This window comes from Papio anubis, chromosome 17 (assembly GCF_008728515.1).
Source record: "Papio anubis isolate 15944 chromosome 17, Panubis1.0, whole genome shotgun sequence".
NCBI classification, from domain to species: Eukaryota; Metazoa; Chordata; class Mammalia; order Primates; family Cercopithecidae; genus Papio; species Papio anubis.
Window position 1 is genome coordinate 67,918,632 of NC_044992.1, and position 12,562 is coordinate 67,931,193.

Sequence of the window (12,562 nt, forward strand, 5' to 3'; positions counted from 1 at the left end):
ACACCACTGCACTCCAGCCTGGGCAACAAAAGCAAAACTCCGTCTCAAAACAAGAACAAAACAAAACAAATACAAAAATTAGCTGAGTGTGGTGGCTCACGCTCATAAACCCAGCTACTTGGGAGGCTGAGGCAGGAGAATTGCTTGAACCCGGGAAGCAGAGGTTGCAGTGGGCTGAGATCGCCCACTGCACTCCAGTCTGGGTGACAGAATGAGACTCCATCTCAGAAAAATAAACAAATAAATTAGATGAGGAAATAAAATGAGGTCTTCTGTAGAACAGAAATGAACTGATTTCAAGCTCACAACCCCTATCTACATGCAAACAAATCAAAATTTACATTTAACAGATGCTCAAGAGGTGCCAATGTCTGTTTTCACTTCAGTGGTGAAAACCGCATCTTCACTTGTGAAATTAACAAGCCAGGAAAAGCAAGCCACAAAAAGTCACCTCCTCTCACTTTTGTGATCCAAACTCTTACTTTTCACCCCTGTGGCAAATGTAGTCTTCTTTAGCAGAACCCCCAACATAAAATCTTTTCAAGTTTGTTAGATGCCCTTGCCCATCATCTGTACCAAGCCTACCTATAAGATGGAAAAGATTTAAGGTTTCACTCCTTCATTCATACAACTTCTCTTTTAACAAATTACTCTAAAATGAGCTTCTCAGCCTTAGCACTTCTGACATTTTGGACTAGGTGATTATCGCACTGTAGGATGCTGAGCATCATGGCCTTTACCTACGAGATGCCAGCAGCACCCCAGCTCCCATGGTTGTGACAACCAGAAACATCTCCAGACATTGCCAAATATCCACTGTGAGGCAAAACTCACCCGTGGGCAAGAAGTAGTGCTCTAAATAATGGGTTTGGCCAGGTGCGGTGGCTCACGCCTGTAATCCCAGCACTTTGAGAGGCCAAGGCAGGGGGATCACGAGGTCAGCAGTTCGAGACCAGCCTGGCCAAGATGGTGAAACCCCGTCTCTACTAAAAATACAAAAAAATTAGCTGGGGGCAGTGTCAGGCACCTGTAATCCCACCTACTTGGGAGGATGAGGCAGGGGAATCACTTGAACCCGGGAGGTGGAGGTGGCAGTGAGCTGGAATCGCACCACTGCACTCTAGTCTGGGTGACAGAGCAAGACTCTATCTCAAAAAAAAAAAGAATGGATTTGAGGAAAATAAAATAGTTCATCTCCCTAAAAAATGCAAAGGTTCTCAGGTTGAATATTTATTCTGTCATAACCATTCTAAGATCTTAAACTAAATTACCAACAAATGAACCACTGGAACACACTGGATAACTGACATACAGATGTAAAGCATATTTAATTTAGGAGGTGCAATTTATTACACATACAATAAATAATTTTTTCAGAATTTTCTTGGCTAAGCCTATTAGAGTCACACAAAACAATGTGATGATAACTGTGGAAGCTGCAATGTAAACACACCAGTATGTCTAGAAGTAATGCATTCTTTTCCTATGACTCATAAAGATGACTGCCAGGGAAACCATGGTTACGACCATTAAGCAACAAAGCAACATCCTCAGAATAAATAATCTCACCATATAAAATACTCTGATAATACAACATCTATCAAAGTAACCTCTGACCCAGTAATTTTATTTCTCAGTCTTTTTTTTTTTTTTTCTTTTGAGATAGGAGTATCACTCTGTCACCCAGGCTGGAGTACAGTGGCGTGATCTCAGCTCACTGCAACCTCCGTCTCCCAGGTTCAAGCAATTCTCCTGCTTCAGCCTTCCAAGCAGCTGGGATTACAGATGTGTGCCACCACGCCTGGCTAATTTTTGTATTTTTAGTAGAGACAAGTTTCACCATGTTGGTCAGGCTGGTCTCGAACTCCTGACCTCGTGATCTGTCTGCTTAGGCCTCCCAAAGTGCTGGGATTACAGGTGTGAGCCACCACAACCAGCCTATTTCTTGGTCATTATCCTACAACATACTCAGCCGCTTACAAAAGGACATTAAGTCAAGGTTACTCACAGGTAGTAACATTTGGCAACTGAGCATGTCCACCCTGAGCCCAAATCTTGGTTTCTTTTCTTTTTTTTTTTTTTTGAGACGGAGTCTCGCTCTGTCGCCCAGGCTGGAGTGCAGTGGCGCGATCTCCGCTCACTGCATGCTCTGCCTCCGGGTTCATGCCATTCTTCTGCCTCAGTCTCCCGAGTAGCTGGGACTACAGGCGCCCGCCACCACACCCGGCTAATTTTTTGTATTTTTAGTAGAGATGGGGTTTCACCGTGTCAGCCAGGATGGTCTTGATCTCCTGACCTCGTGATCCGCCTGCCTCGGCCTCCCAAAGGTTGGGATTATAGGCATGAGCCACCACGCCCGGCCCCAAATCTTGGTTTCTAAATACCATTCTCAGCTGGTCTGATGCTAATGGGTTATCAATACTTATTAATATTAGTGTTACTAAAAAGTTGGCATACATTACAGCACTGCTAAACCTGACCGATTTATTTTTTTTCCTAGACCGAGTCTTGCTCTGTCACCCAGGCTGGAATACAGTGGCACCATCTTGGCTCACTGCAACCTCCGCCTCCTGGGTTCAAGCGATTCTCCTGCCTCAGCCTCCTAAGTAGCTGGGATTACAGGTGACCACCACCATGCTTGGCTAATTTTTGTATTTTTAGTAGAGATGGGGTTTCACCATGTTGGCCAGGCTGACCTCGTGATCCGCCCTCCTCGGCCTCCCAAAGTGCTGGGATTACAGGCGTGAGCCACTGTGCCTGGCCTGACTGATTTTTAAAAATAAATAAATACCATTCTCCAACTAAAGGTATAAGGGCTCCTTGGAGAAATGGCCAAGTACAGTACTAAGAAATTACAAGATGAACACGGGGCGTAGTTACAGCAGAAAAGTAAGGGAGTCTCCAAAAGTGATGGGGACATGCCAAAAGAACACAGGAGGCAGCTGGAAGGAGTTCTCTCTGGCCAAATATGAGACAAACTGAGCATTAAAATAAAAGTAGGCTGGGTGTGGAGGCTCACATCTGCAATCCCAGCACTTTGGGAGGCCAAGGCAGGCGGATCACCTGAGGTCAGGAGTTGCAGACCAGTCTGGCCAATATGGCGAAACCCTGTCTCTACTAAAAACACAAAAATTAGCCGGGCATGGTGGGGCACGCCCATAATCCCAGAAACTTGAGAGACTGAGTCACAAGAATCACTTGAACCTGGAAAGCAAACGCTGCACTGCGCGCAGGGCAGGGCAGAGCAGGGCTCTTTGTTGCCCAGGTTGGAGTGCAGTGGCACGATCTCGGTTCACTCCAACCTCTGCCTCCCAGGTTCAAGTGATTCTCCTGATTCAGCCTCCCAAGTAGCTGGGACTACAGGCACACACCACCATGCCTGGCTAATTTTTTTTTTTGTATTTCTAGTAGAGACAGGGTTTCACCATGTTGGCCAGGTTGGTCTCGAGCTCCTGACCTCAGTTGATGCGCCCACCTCGGCCTCCCAAAGTGCTATATTACCAGATAATACAATTTTTACAAATTGAAGTTTGTGGCAACCCTGTGTCAAGCAAGTCTACAGGTGCCATTTTTCTCTCTCTCTTTTTTTTTCCTTTTTTTAAAGACAGGGTCTCGCTCTATAACCCAGGCAGTGGTTCGATCTTGTCTCACTGCAACCTCTGCCTCCTGGGCTCAAGGGAACCTCCCACCTCAGCCTGCCGAATAGCTGGGACCACAGGTGCATGCAACACCTGGCTAATTTTTTGTACTTTTTGTAGAGACGAGGTTTCGCCATGTTGCCCAGGCTGGTCTCGAACTCCTGGGCTCAAGTGATCCTGCCACTCTGGCCTCCCAAAGTGTTGGGACTACAAGCATGAGCCACCGTGCCCAGCCTGGGAGCCATTTTTCTAACAGTATGTGCTCATTTCATGTTTCTGTGTCACATTTGGGTAATTCTTGCAGTATTTCCACTTTTTTCATTATTGTTACGTTTTTTTCTGGTATCTGTAACCAGTGACCTTTGATATTACTACTGCAATTGTTTTGGGGCAGCATGAACCAAGATCACATAAGACAGCAAACTGGCTGGGTGCAGTGGCGGCTCACACCTGTAATCCCAGCACTTTGGGAGGCCGAGGCAGGTGGATCATGAGGTCAGGAGTTCAAGACCAGCCTGACCAACATGGTGAAACCCTGTCTTTACTAAAAATACAAAAATTAGCCAGGTGTGGTAGAGCGCGCCTGTAATCCCAGTTACTCAGGAGGCTGAGGCAGGAGAATTACTTGGACCCGGGAGGCGGAGGTTGCAGTGAGCTGAGATCCAGAGCAAAATTCTGTCACTGAAAAAAAAAAAAAAAAGACAGCAAACTTAGTAAATGTGTATTCTGACTGCTCCACTGACCTGCTGTTCCCGTCTCTCTTCCTGTTTTTGGACCTCCCTATTCCCTGAGATACAATATATTGAAATTAGGCCAATAACCCTCCAATGGCCTGTAAGTGTTCAAGTGAAAGGAAGAGCCCCATGTCTCTCACTTTAAATCAAAAGCTACAAATAATCAAGCTTAGTGTGTCGAGAGCCAAAAGCTAAACCTCTTTAGTCAAACAGCCAGGTTGTGAATGCAAAGGAAAAGTTCATGAAGGACATTAAAAATTTGACTCCAGGGAACACACGAATGATGAGAAAACAAAACAGCCTTATTACGGAACCAGAGAAATCTGAGTGATCTGGATAGAAGATCAAACCAGCCACAAAATTCCCTTAAGCCAAAGCCTAATCCAGAGCAAGGTTGGTTCGTGAAGTTTAAGGAAAGAAGCCATTTCCGTAACCTAAGAGAGTGCAAGGTGAAGCAGTAAGTGCTCATGTAGAAGCTGCAATAAGTTACTCACAAGATCTAACCAAGATAATTGATAAAAGATCACTTGAGGTCAGGAGTTAATGACCAGCCTGACCAACATGGTGAAACCTCATCTCTACTAAAAATACAAAATTAGCCAGCCATGGTGGTGCATGCCTGTAATCCCAGTTACTCAGGAGGCTGAGGCAGGAGAATTGCTTGAAACTGGGAGGTGAAGGTTGTGGTGAGCCAAGATTGTGCCACTGCACTCCAGCCTGGACAACACAGCAAGACTCCATCTCAAAACATATATATATATGTATATATATATCTCAAACAATAGTCTTTCAACAGCTCTGACGGAGATATACAAGGAGATTTGCATTGTTTTCATGCCCACTAATACAACATCCATTCTGCTGCCCATTGATCAAGGAGTAATTTCAACTTTCAAGTCTTATTATTAGCAGTAATAATAGGCCAGGCGCGGTGGCTCACGCCTGTAATTCTAGCACTTTGGGAGGAGGCCGAGGCAGGCGGATCACAAGGTCAGGAGATTGAGACTATCCTGGCTAACACAGTGAAACCCCGTCTCTACTAAAAATACAAAAAATTAGCCGGCGTGGTGACAGGCGCCTGTAGTCCCAGCTACTCAGGAGGCTGAGGCAGGAGAATGGCATGAACCCGGGATGAGGAGGTTGCAGTGAGCCAAGACTGTGCCACTGCACTCCAGCCTGGGCAACAGAGCGAGACTCCATCTCAAAAAAAAAAAAAAAAAAAAAGTAATAATAGTAAGGTGGTCCTCGCACCTCACCCTCCCACACTGTCAAGAATATAGGCTGAGGCGGGAGGATTACTTGAGCCAATGAATTCGATACCAGCCTGGACAACAAGACAAGACCCCGCCTCTACTAAAAATTTCTAAAAATTAGCTGTGTGCTAGGCACAGTGGCTCATACCTCTACTCCTAGCACTTTGGGAGGCCAAGGTGGGTTGATTGCTTGAGCCCAGGAGTTCAAGACCAGCCTGGACAACATGGCAAAACCCCATTTCTACAAAAATTAGTCAGGTGTGGTGGCACGCACCTGTTGTCCCAGCTTCCAAGCTACTCGGGAGGCTGAGGTGGGAGGATCACCTAAGCCTAAGGAGATAGAAGCTGCAGTGAGCAGTGGTCGCACCACTGCACTCCATGTCTGGGCGACAGAGGGAGACCCTGTCACTGTACTCCAGCCCGGAGAGCAGACAGAGACCCCGCCTCTAAAATAAAATAAAAAGAAATACATTTGGCTGGGCGTGGTGTCTCACTCCTATAATCCCAGCACTTTGGGAGGCCGAGGCAGGCGGATCACCTGAGGTCAGGAGTTTGAGACCAGCCTGGCCAACATGGTGACACCCTGTCTCTATTAAAAATACAAAAATCAGCTGGGCATGGTGGGGCACACCTGCAATCCCAGAAATTCGAGAGAATGAGGCACAAGAATCACTTGAACCAGGAAAGCGGAGGTTGCAGTGAGCCAAGGTCGTACCACTGTACCTGGGTGACAGAGTAAGACTCTGTATCAAAAAAAAAAAAGAAAGAAAAAAAAGAAATGCATTTTTTAAGACAATAGATGCCATAGATAGTGATTCCTCTGAAGGATCCAGACAAAGTAAATTGAAAATCTCTGGAAAGGATGCACCATTCTAGATGCCATGAAGAATATTTGTGATTCAGGGGAGGAGGTCAAAATATCAACATTAACAGGAGTTTGGAAGAAGTTGGTTCTAACCCTCATGGATGACTCTGAGGAGCTTAGGGCCTCCATGGTAGAAGTAACTGCAGATGTGGTGGAAATAGCAAAAGAACTAGAATTAGAAATGGAACCTGAAGCTGTGACTGGGCTGCTTCAATCTTATGATAAAACTGTAATGGAGAAGGAGTTGCTTTTATGGATAAGCAAAGAAAGTGGGTTTTTTTTTTTTTTTTTTGAGATGAATCTACTGCTGGCGAAGATGCTGTGAACACTGCTGAAATGAAAACAAGGATTTAGAAGTATTACAAAAATTATTTGGTAACACAGTGGCAGGGTTTGAGAAAAGCAACTACAATTTTGAAAGTAGTTCTTTCGGCCAGGCATGGTGGCTCACACCTGTAATCCCAGCACTTTTGGAGGCCAAAGCCGGGTAGATCATCTGAGGTCAGGAGATCGAGACCAGCCTGGCTGACATGGTGAAACCCCATCTCTACTAATAATACAAAAATTAGCTAGGCATGGTGACACACATCTGTAATCATCTGTAATCCCATCTACTCAGGAGGCCGAGGCAGGAGAATTGCTTGAACCCAGGAGGCAGAGGTTGCAGTGAGCCGAAATGGTGACTGCACTCCAGCCTGGGCGACAGAGTGAGATTCTTGTCTAAAAAAAAAAAAGAGAGAGAGAGAAAGTAGTTCTTTCTTCTGGGTAAAATGCTATCAGACAGATCCTTTTATAGTTCCTAAGTGTGATCATTGGGTGTTCACGCTCACACGTGAGATGTGCTACCCTTGAACCTTGTTAGAACATCAGCACAGGCCGGGCGCGGTGGCTCAAGCCTGTAATCCCAGCACTTTGGGAGGCCGAGACGGGCGGATCACGAGGTCAGGAGATCGAGACCATCCTGGCTAACACGGTGAAACCCCGTCTCTACTAAAAAAAAAATACAAAAAACTAGCCGGGCGTGGTGGCGGGCGCCTGTAGTCCCAGCTACTCGGGAGGCTGAGGCAGGAGAATGGCGTGAACCCGGGAGGCGGAGCTTGCAGTGAGCAGAGATCCGGCCACTGCACTCCAGCCTGGGTGGCAGAGCGAGACTCCGTCTCAAAAAAAAAAAAAAAAAAAAAGAACATCAGCACATTACCTGCTTGACATTTTTTTTTTTTTTTGAGACGGAGTCTCGCTCTGTCGCCCAGGTTGGAGTGCAGTGGTGCGATCTCGGCTCACTGCAAGCTCCGCCCCTCCAGGTTCACACCATTCTCCTGCCTCAGCCTCCCGTGTAGCTGGGACTACAGCGCCCACCACCACGCCCGGCTAATTTTTTTTTTTGAATGGAATATTTACAGTTAAAACATAGTCTTAATAAAAAGGGGGGAAAAAAAAAGAATGACTTTACAGTGGAGAAACCTGCCACAGAAACCTTAACCAACTTATCAGAATGCACGTCACCAGTAACGGGACACATCACATGTTTTCTGTGATTTTCTGCCAAAAATACATAACCTGAATCTAATCCTGAGGACATAAACAAGCCCCAATTAAGGGATAGTCTACAAAATCACTTGATCGCACTGTTCAAAAGTATCAAGGTCATAAGAAAAACAAAGAATAGAGCAGCCATTCCAGATTAAATGAGACTAAAAAGAAATGACAAGTAAAATGCAATGTGTGATCCTGGGTTAGGTCTTAGACAAGAAAACAAGTTTATTCTTTTGCTCTAAAGGACACTGCTGGGACCACTGGTGAAACCTAAGTCTGTAAATTACACTGTTATAGCAATGTTAGCTTCCTGGGTCTGACAATGATACTCTGGTTATATAAGAGAGTCTTTTGTCTTTATATATATACATGTAGGTATTGAAGAATGAAGGGACATTACGTCTGCTACTCACCCTCAAATGGTGAAAAAAAACCCAAGTATATAAACGTTAAATTTGGGGACTCTGAGTGAAGAGCATATGCTGGAAATCTGTACTATTCTTTCAACTTTAAGTCTAAAGTCAGTTTAAAATAAAAAGCTAAAAAAGCAGACTATGGCTTGGCATGGTGGCTCACACCTGTAATCCCAGCACACTGGGAGGCTGAGGTAGGTGGATGACCTGAGGTTAGCAGTTCAAGACCTGCCTGACCAACATGGTAAAACCCTGTCTCTACTAAAAATACAAAAATTAGCCGGGTATGGTGGTGTGTGCCTGAAGTCACAGCTACTCCGGAGGCTGAGACAAGAGAACTGCTTGAACCCAAGAGGCGGAGGCTGCAGTGAGCCAAGATCATGCCACTGTACTACAGCCTGGGCGACAGAACGAGTTCAGTCTTTTTTTTTTTTTATGGAGACGGAGTCTCGCTCTGTCGCCCAGGCTGGAGTGCAGTGGCCGGATCTCAGCTCACTGCAAGCTCCACCTCCCAGGTTCACGCCATTCTCCTGCCTCAGCCTCCCGAGTAGCTGGGACTACAGGAGCCCGCCACCTCGCCCGGCTAGTTTTTTGTATTTTTTAATAGAGACGGGGTTTCACCGTGTTAGCCAGCATAGTCTCGATCTCCTGACCTCGTGATCCGCCCGCCTCGGCCTCCCAAAGTGCTGGGATTACAGGCTTGAGCCACCGCGCCCGGCCTACGAGTTCAGTCTTAAACAAAATTAAAAAAAATAAAAATAGGCCAGGTGCAGTGGCTCACGCCTGTAATCCCAGCACTTTGGGAGGCCAAGGCGGGCGGATCACAATGTCAAGAGATAGAGAACATCCTGGCCAATAAGGTGAAACTTCGTCTCTACTAAAAATACAAAAATCAGCCGGGCGCAGTGGCTCATGCCTGTAATCCCAGCACTTTGGGAGGCCGAGGCGGGTGGATCACGAGGTCAGGAGATCGAGACCATACTGGCTAACACGGTGAAGCCCCATCTCTACTAAAAATACAAAAAATTAGCTGGGCGTGGTGGCAGGCGCCTGTAGTCCCAGCTACTCGGGAGGCTGAGGCAGGAGAATGGCCTAAACCGGGGAGGTGGAGCCTGCAGTGAGCCAAAATCGCATCACTGCACTCCAGCCTGGGCAACAGAGAGAGACTCCTTCTCAAAAAAATAAATAAATAGGCCAGGCGCGGTGGCCCAAGCCTGTAATCCCAGCACTTTGGGATGCCAAGGTGGGTGGATCACGAGGTTAGGAGATCAAGACCATCCTGGCTAACACGGTGAAGCCCCGTCTCTACTAAAAATACAAAAAATTAGCTAGGCGTGGTGGTGGGCGCCTGTAGTCCCAGCTACTCGGGAGGCTGAGGCAGGAGAATGGCATGAACCTGGGAGGTGGAGCTTGCAGTGAGCCGAGATCGCGTCACTGCACTCCAGCCTGGGCGAGAAAGCGAGACTCCGTCTCGAAAAATAAATAAATAAATAAATAATAAAAACACAAAAATTAGCTGGGCGTGTTGGCACGCACCTATAGTTCCAGCTACTGGGGAGACTGAGGCAGGAGAAGCACTTGAACCCAAGAGGAGGAGGTTGTAGTGAGCCAAGATTGCACCACTGCACTCCAGCCTGGCGACAGAGCAAGACTCTGTCTCAAAATAAATAAATAAATAAATAAATAAATACAAATAAAAGTTACCTGATCCCCAAAGCCTGGTATTTGATCAACAGATGTCACCCAGCTTACCATAATATAAAAGCTTAAGATTTCACACCATCACATACAACTTTTTTACTAAAGCAAAAATTATCGAATATTGTCTGAATGCTGAGTGCTATGCAGAACTGTCCATACACAGTCTACAAATGCGTACAACACAACTCCCTTTTACAAAAGAGGAAATCGGGCCTGGTATGGTGGCTCACATCCATAATCTTATGTAATCTTGGCATTTTGGGAGGTCAAGACAGCAAGACTGTTTGAGCACAGAAGTTCCAAACCAGCCTGGGTAATGTAGGGAGACCCCGTCTCTATTAAAAAAAAAAGAAAACTATCCAGGCATGGTAGTGTACCCCTAGAGTCCCAGCTACCCAGGAGGTGGAGGTGGGAGAATCACTTGTGCCCAGGAGGTCGAGGCTGCAGTGAGCCATGACTGTGCCACTGTACTCCAGGCTGAGCAACAGAGTGAGATCCTTTCTCAAAACATAAAAAAGGCGGAGGATAGCAAATACCATTCCATTATTTAAAAACAACAAGGCAGCATATATCTACATAGTCGGTAACTCCTAGTCATTCAGACTACTTAAAACTTTCTTCAGGGCCAGGCGCAGAGGATCATGCCTGTAATTCCACCACTCTGGAGGCCAAGGCAAGCAGATCATGAGGTCTGGAGTTTGAGACTAGCCTGGTCAACATGGTGAAACTCTGTCTCTACTAAAAACACATTTTTAGCTGGGGGTGGTGGCACACACCTGTAATCCCAGCCACTCAGGAGGCTGAGGCAGGAGAATTGCTTGAACCCAGGAGGCAGAGGTTGCAGTGAGCCGAGATCACGCCACCGCACTCCAGCCTGGGCGACAGAGTGAGACTCCGTCTCAAAAACAAAACAAAACAAAACAACAGTAAAAACAAAAAAAAACTTTCTTCAATTTACAACTAAAATAAAAACACAGAGCTCATCTTACATGGCAACTCCAGGCCCGGGTGCACAGTCGCATTTTTGACCATAGGTGGGGAGTGACGACCATCGTCCATGTCCAGTTCCGTGCACTGAGCTTCCCCGTGGATGACAGCCAAACCCAGACGCAGTCTCTCCGCATAGGACTGGGCCCTAGAAGGACAAAGGGAAATGGTGAAACTGACAGGAAGAAATCCCACATATCACTACTGCATCACTTTTTAACCACAAAATGAAAATATGTAACATTTCAGGGACATGCAAAGGCATTATTTATATAAATGAGGATGTGAGGCCCAAGTCAGAATGTAAATGCCTCAAAGGGCACATGAATTAGCATCTGGGATTGTATCTGATTCTAGACACTTTTTTTTTTTTTTTTTGAGACAAAGTCTCACTGTCACCCAGGCTGGAGTGCAGTGGCGTCAACATGGCTCACTGCAGCCTCAACCTCCTGGGGCTCAGGTGATCCTCCCAGCTCAACCTCCCAAGTAGCTGGGACCACAGGAATATGTTATCACAACTGGCTAATTTTTGTATTTTTGTAGAGACAGGGTCTCACTATGTTACCCAGGCCAGTCTTGAACCCCTGGGCTCAAGCGATCTCCCGCTTTGGCCTCCCAAAGTGCTGGAATTACAGGCGTAAGCCACCCCGCCCAGACCTGATTCTAGATAATTTTGATTCTATCCTTTGTCCAATATTCTTAATAGTCATCTTCAGAAGAGAGAACAACGTTAAAAACCATTGCCTGGGCCGGGCACAGTGGCTCACGCCTGTAATCCCAGTACTTTGAGAGACCGAGGTGGACAGATCACCTGAGGTCAGGAGTTCAAGACTAGTCTGGTGAACATGGTGAAACCCCGTCTCTACTAAAAATACAAAAAATGAGCCAGGAGTGGTGGCAGGTGCCTGTAATCCCAGCTACTGGGGAGGCTGGGGCAGGAGATGTGCTTGAACCCAGGAGGCAGAGGTTGCAGTGAGCTGAGATCAAGCCATTGCACTCCAGCCTGGGCGACAGAATGAGACTCCGTCTCAAAACAAAACAAAACAAAAAACAAAACAAAACAAAACAAAAAAACTATTCGCTGAAAAATGCTCATAGCCTCATTGATTTCCTTTCTCTGGGAACTTGAAGGAACTTTGTTTTCCCAGAGGAAAGCTGAGCAACTCAGCAATCATATGTGTTGTCTGGAGGCTGGAGATAAAGCTGTGTGTGGCATGGGACATGGCAACGAGGGAGGGGTTAACATGAGAGCCAATGGGTTTTCACAGGCCACAAGTGACAGCCTCTGGATTCCAAAGCAGCTCATTCTGGCTTTGGGAGCGCTCAGGAGGGATCAGGACCCATGTCTAGCTTACTTACCTCTTTGCAGCATCAGGAGACTTAGCTACAATGACTGCATTTCTGTAATTTGGAATCTAGATTTGAAGGAAAAATAGAA

The 12,562-nt window shown here is 46.3% G+C and overlaps 1 protein-coding gene and 1 non-coding gene across 6 annotated transcripts in view; one reads left to right on the forward strand and one right to left on the reverse strand.

Moving 5' to 3' along the window:
- PRPSAP1 (phosphoribosyl pyrophosphate synthetase associated protein 1) overlaps positions 1 to 12,562 on the reverse strand; it is a 49,786-nt gene that overhangs the window by 7,096 nt on the left and 30,128 nt on the right. For all 5 annotated transcript variants that reach the window (XM_031657786.1, XM_031657790.1, XM_031657789.1 and 2 more), the window contains 2 exons: positions 12,484 to 12,539; positions 11,127 to 11,272 (listed from right to left, as the gene is read on the reverse strand). In XM_031657786.1, the coding sequence (XP_031513646.1) occupies positions 11,127 to 11,272; positions 12,484 to 12,539 (202 nt within the window). The remainder of the gene's footprint in view (positions 1 to 11,126; positions 11,273 to 12,483; positions 12,540 to 12,562) is intronic.
- LOC116271166 lies at positions 7,275 to 7,378 on the forward strand. Its single transcript, XR_004179601.1, has one exon. It is a non-coding gene; the product is annotated as a small nucleolar RNA U13 (small nucleolar RNA).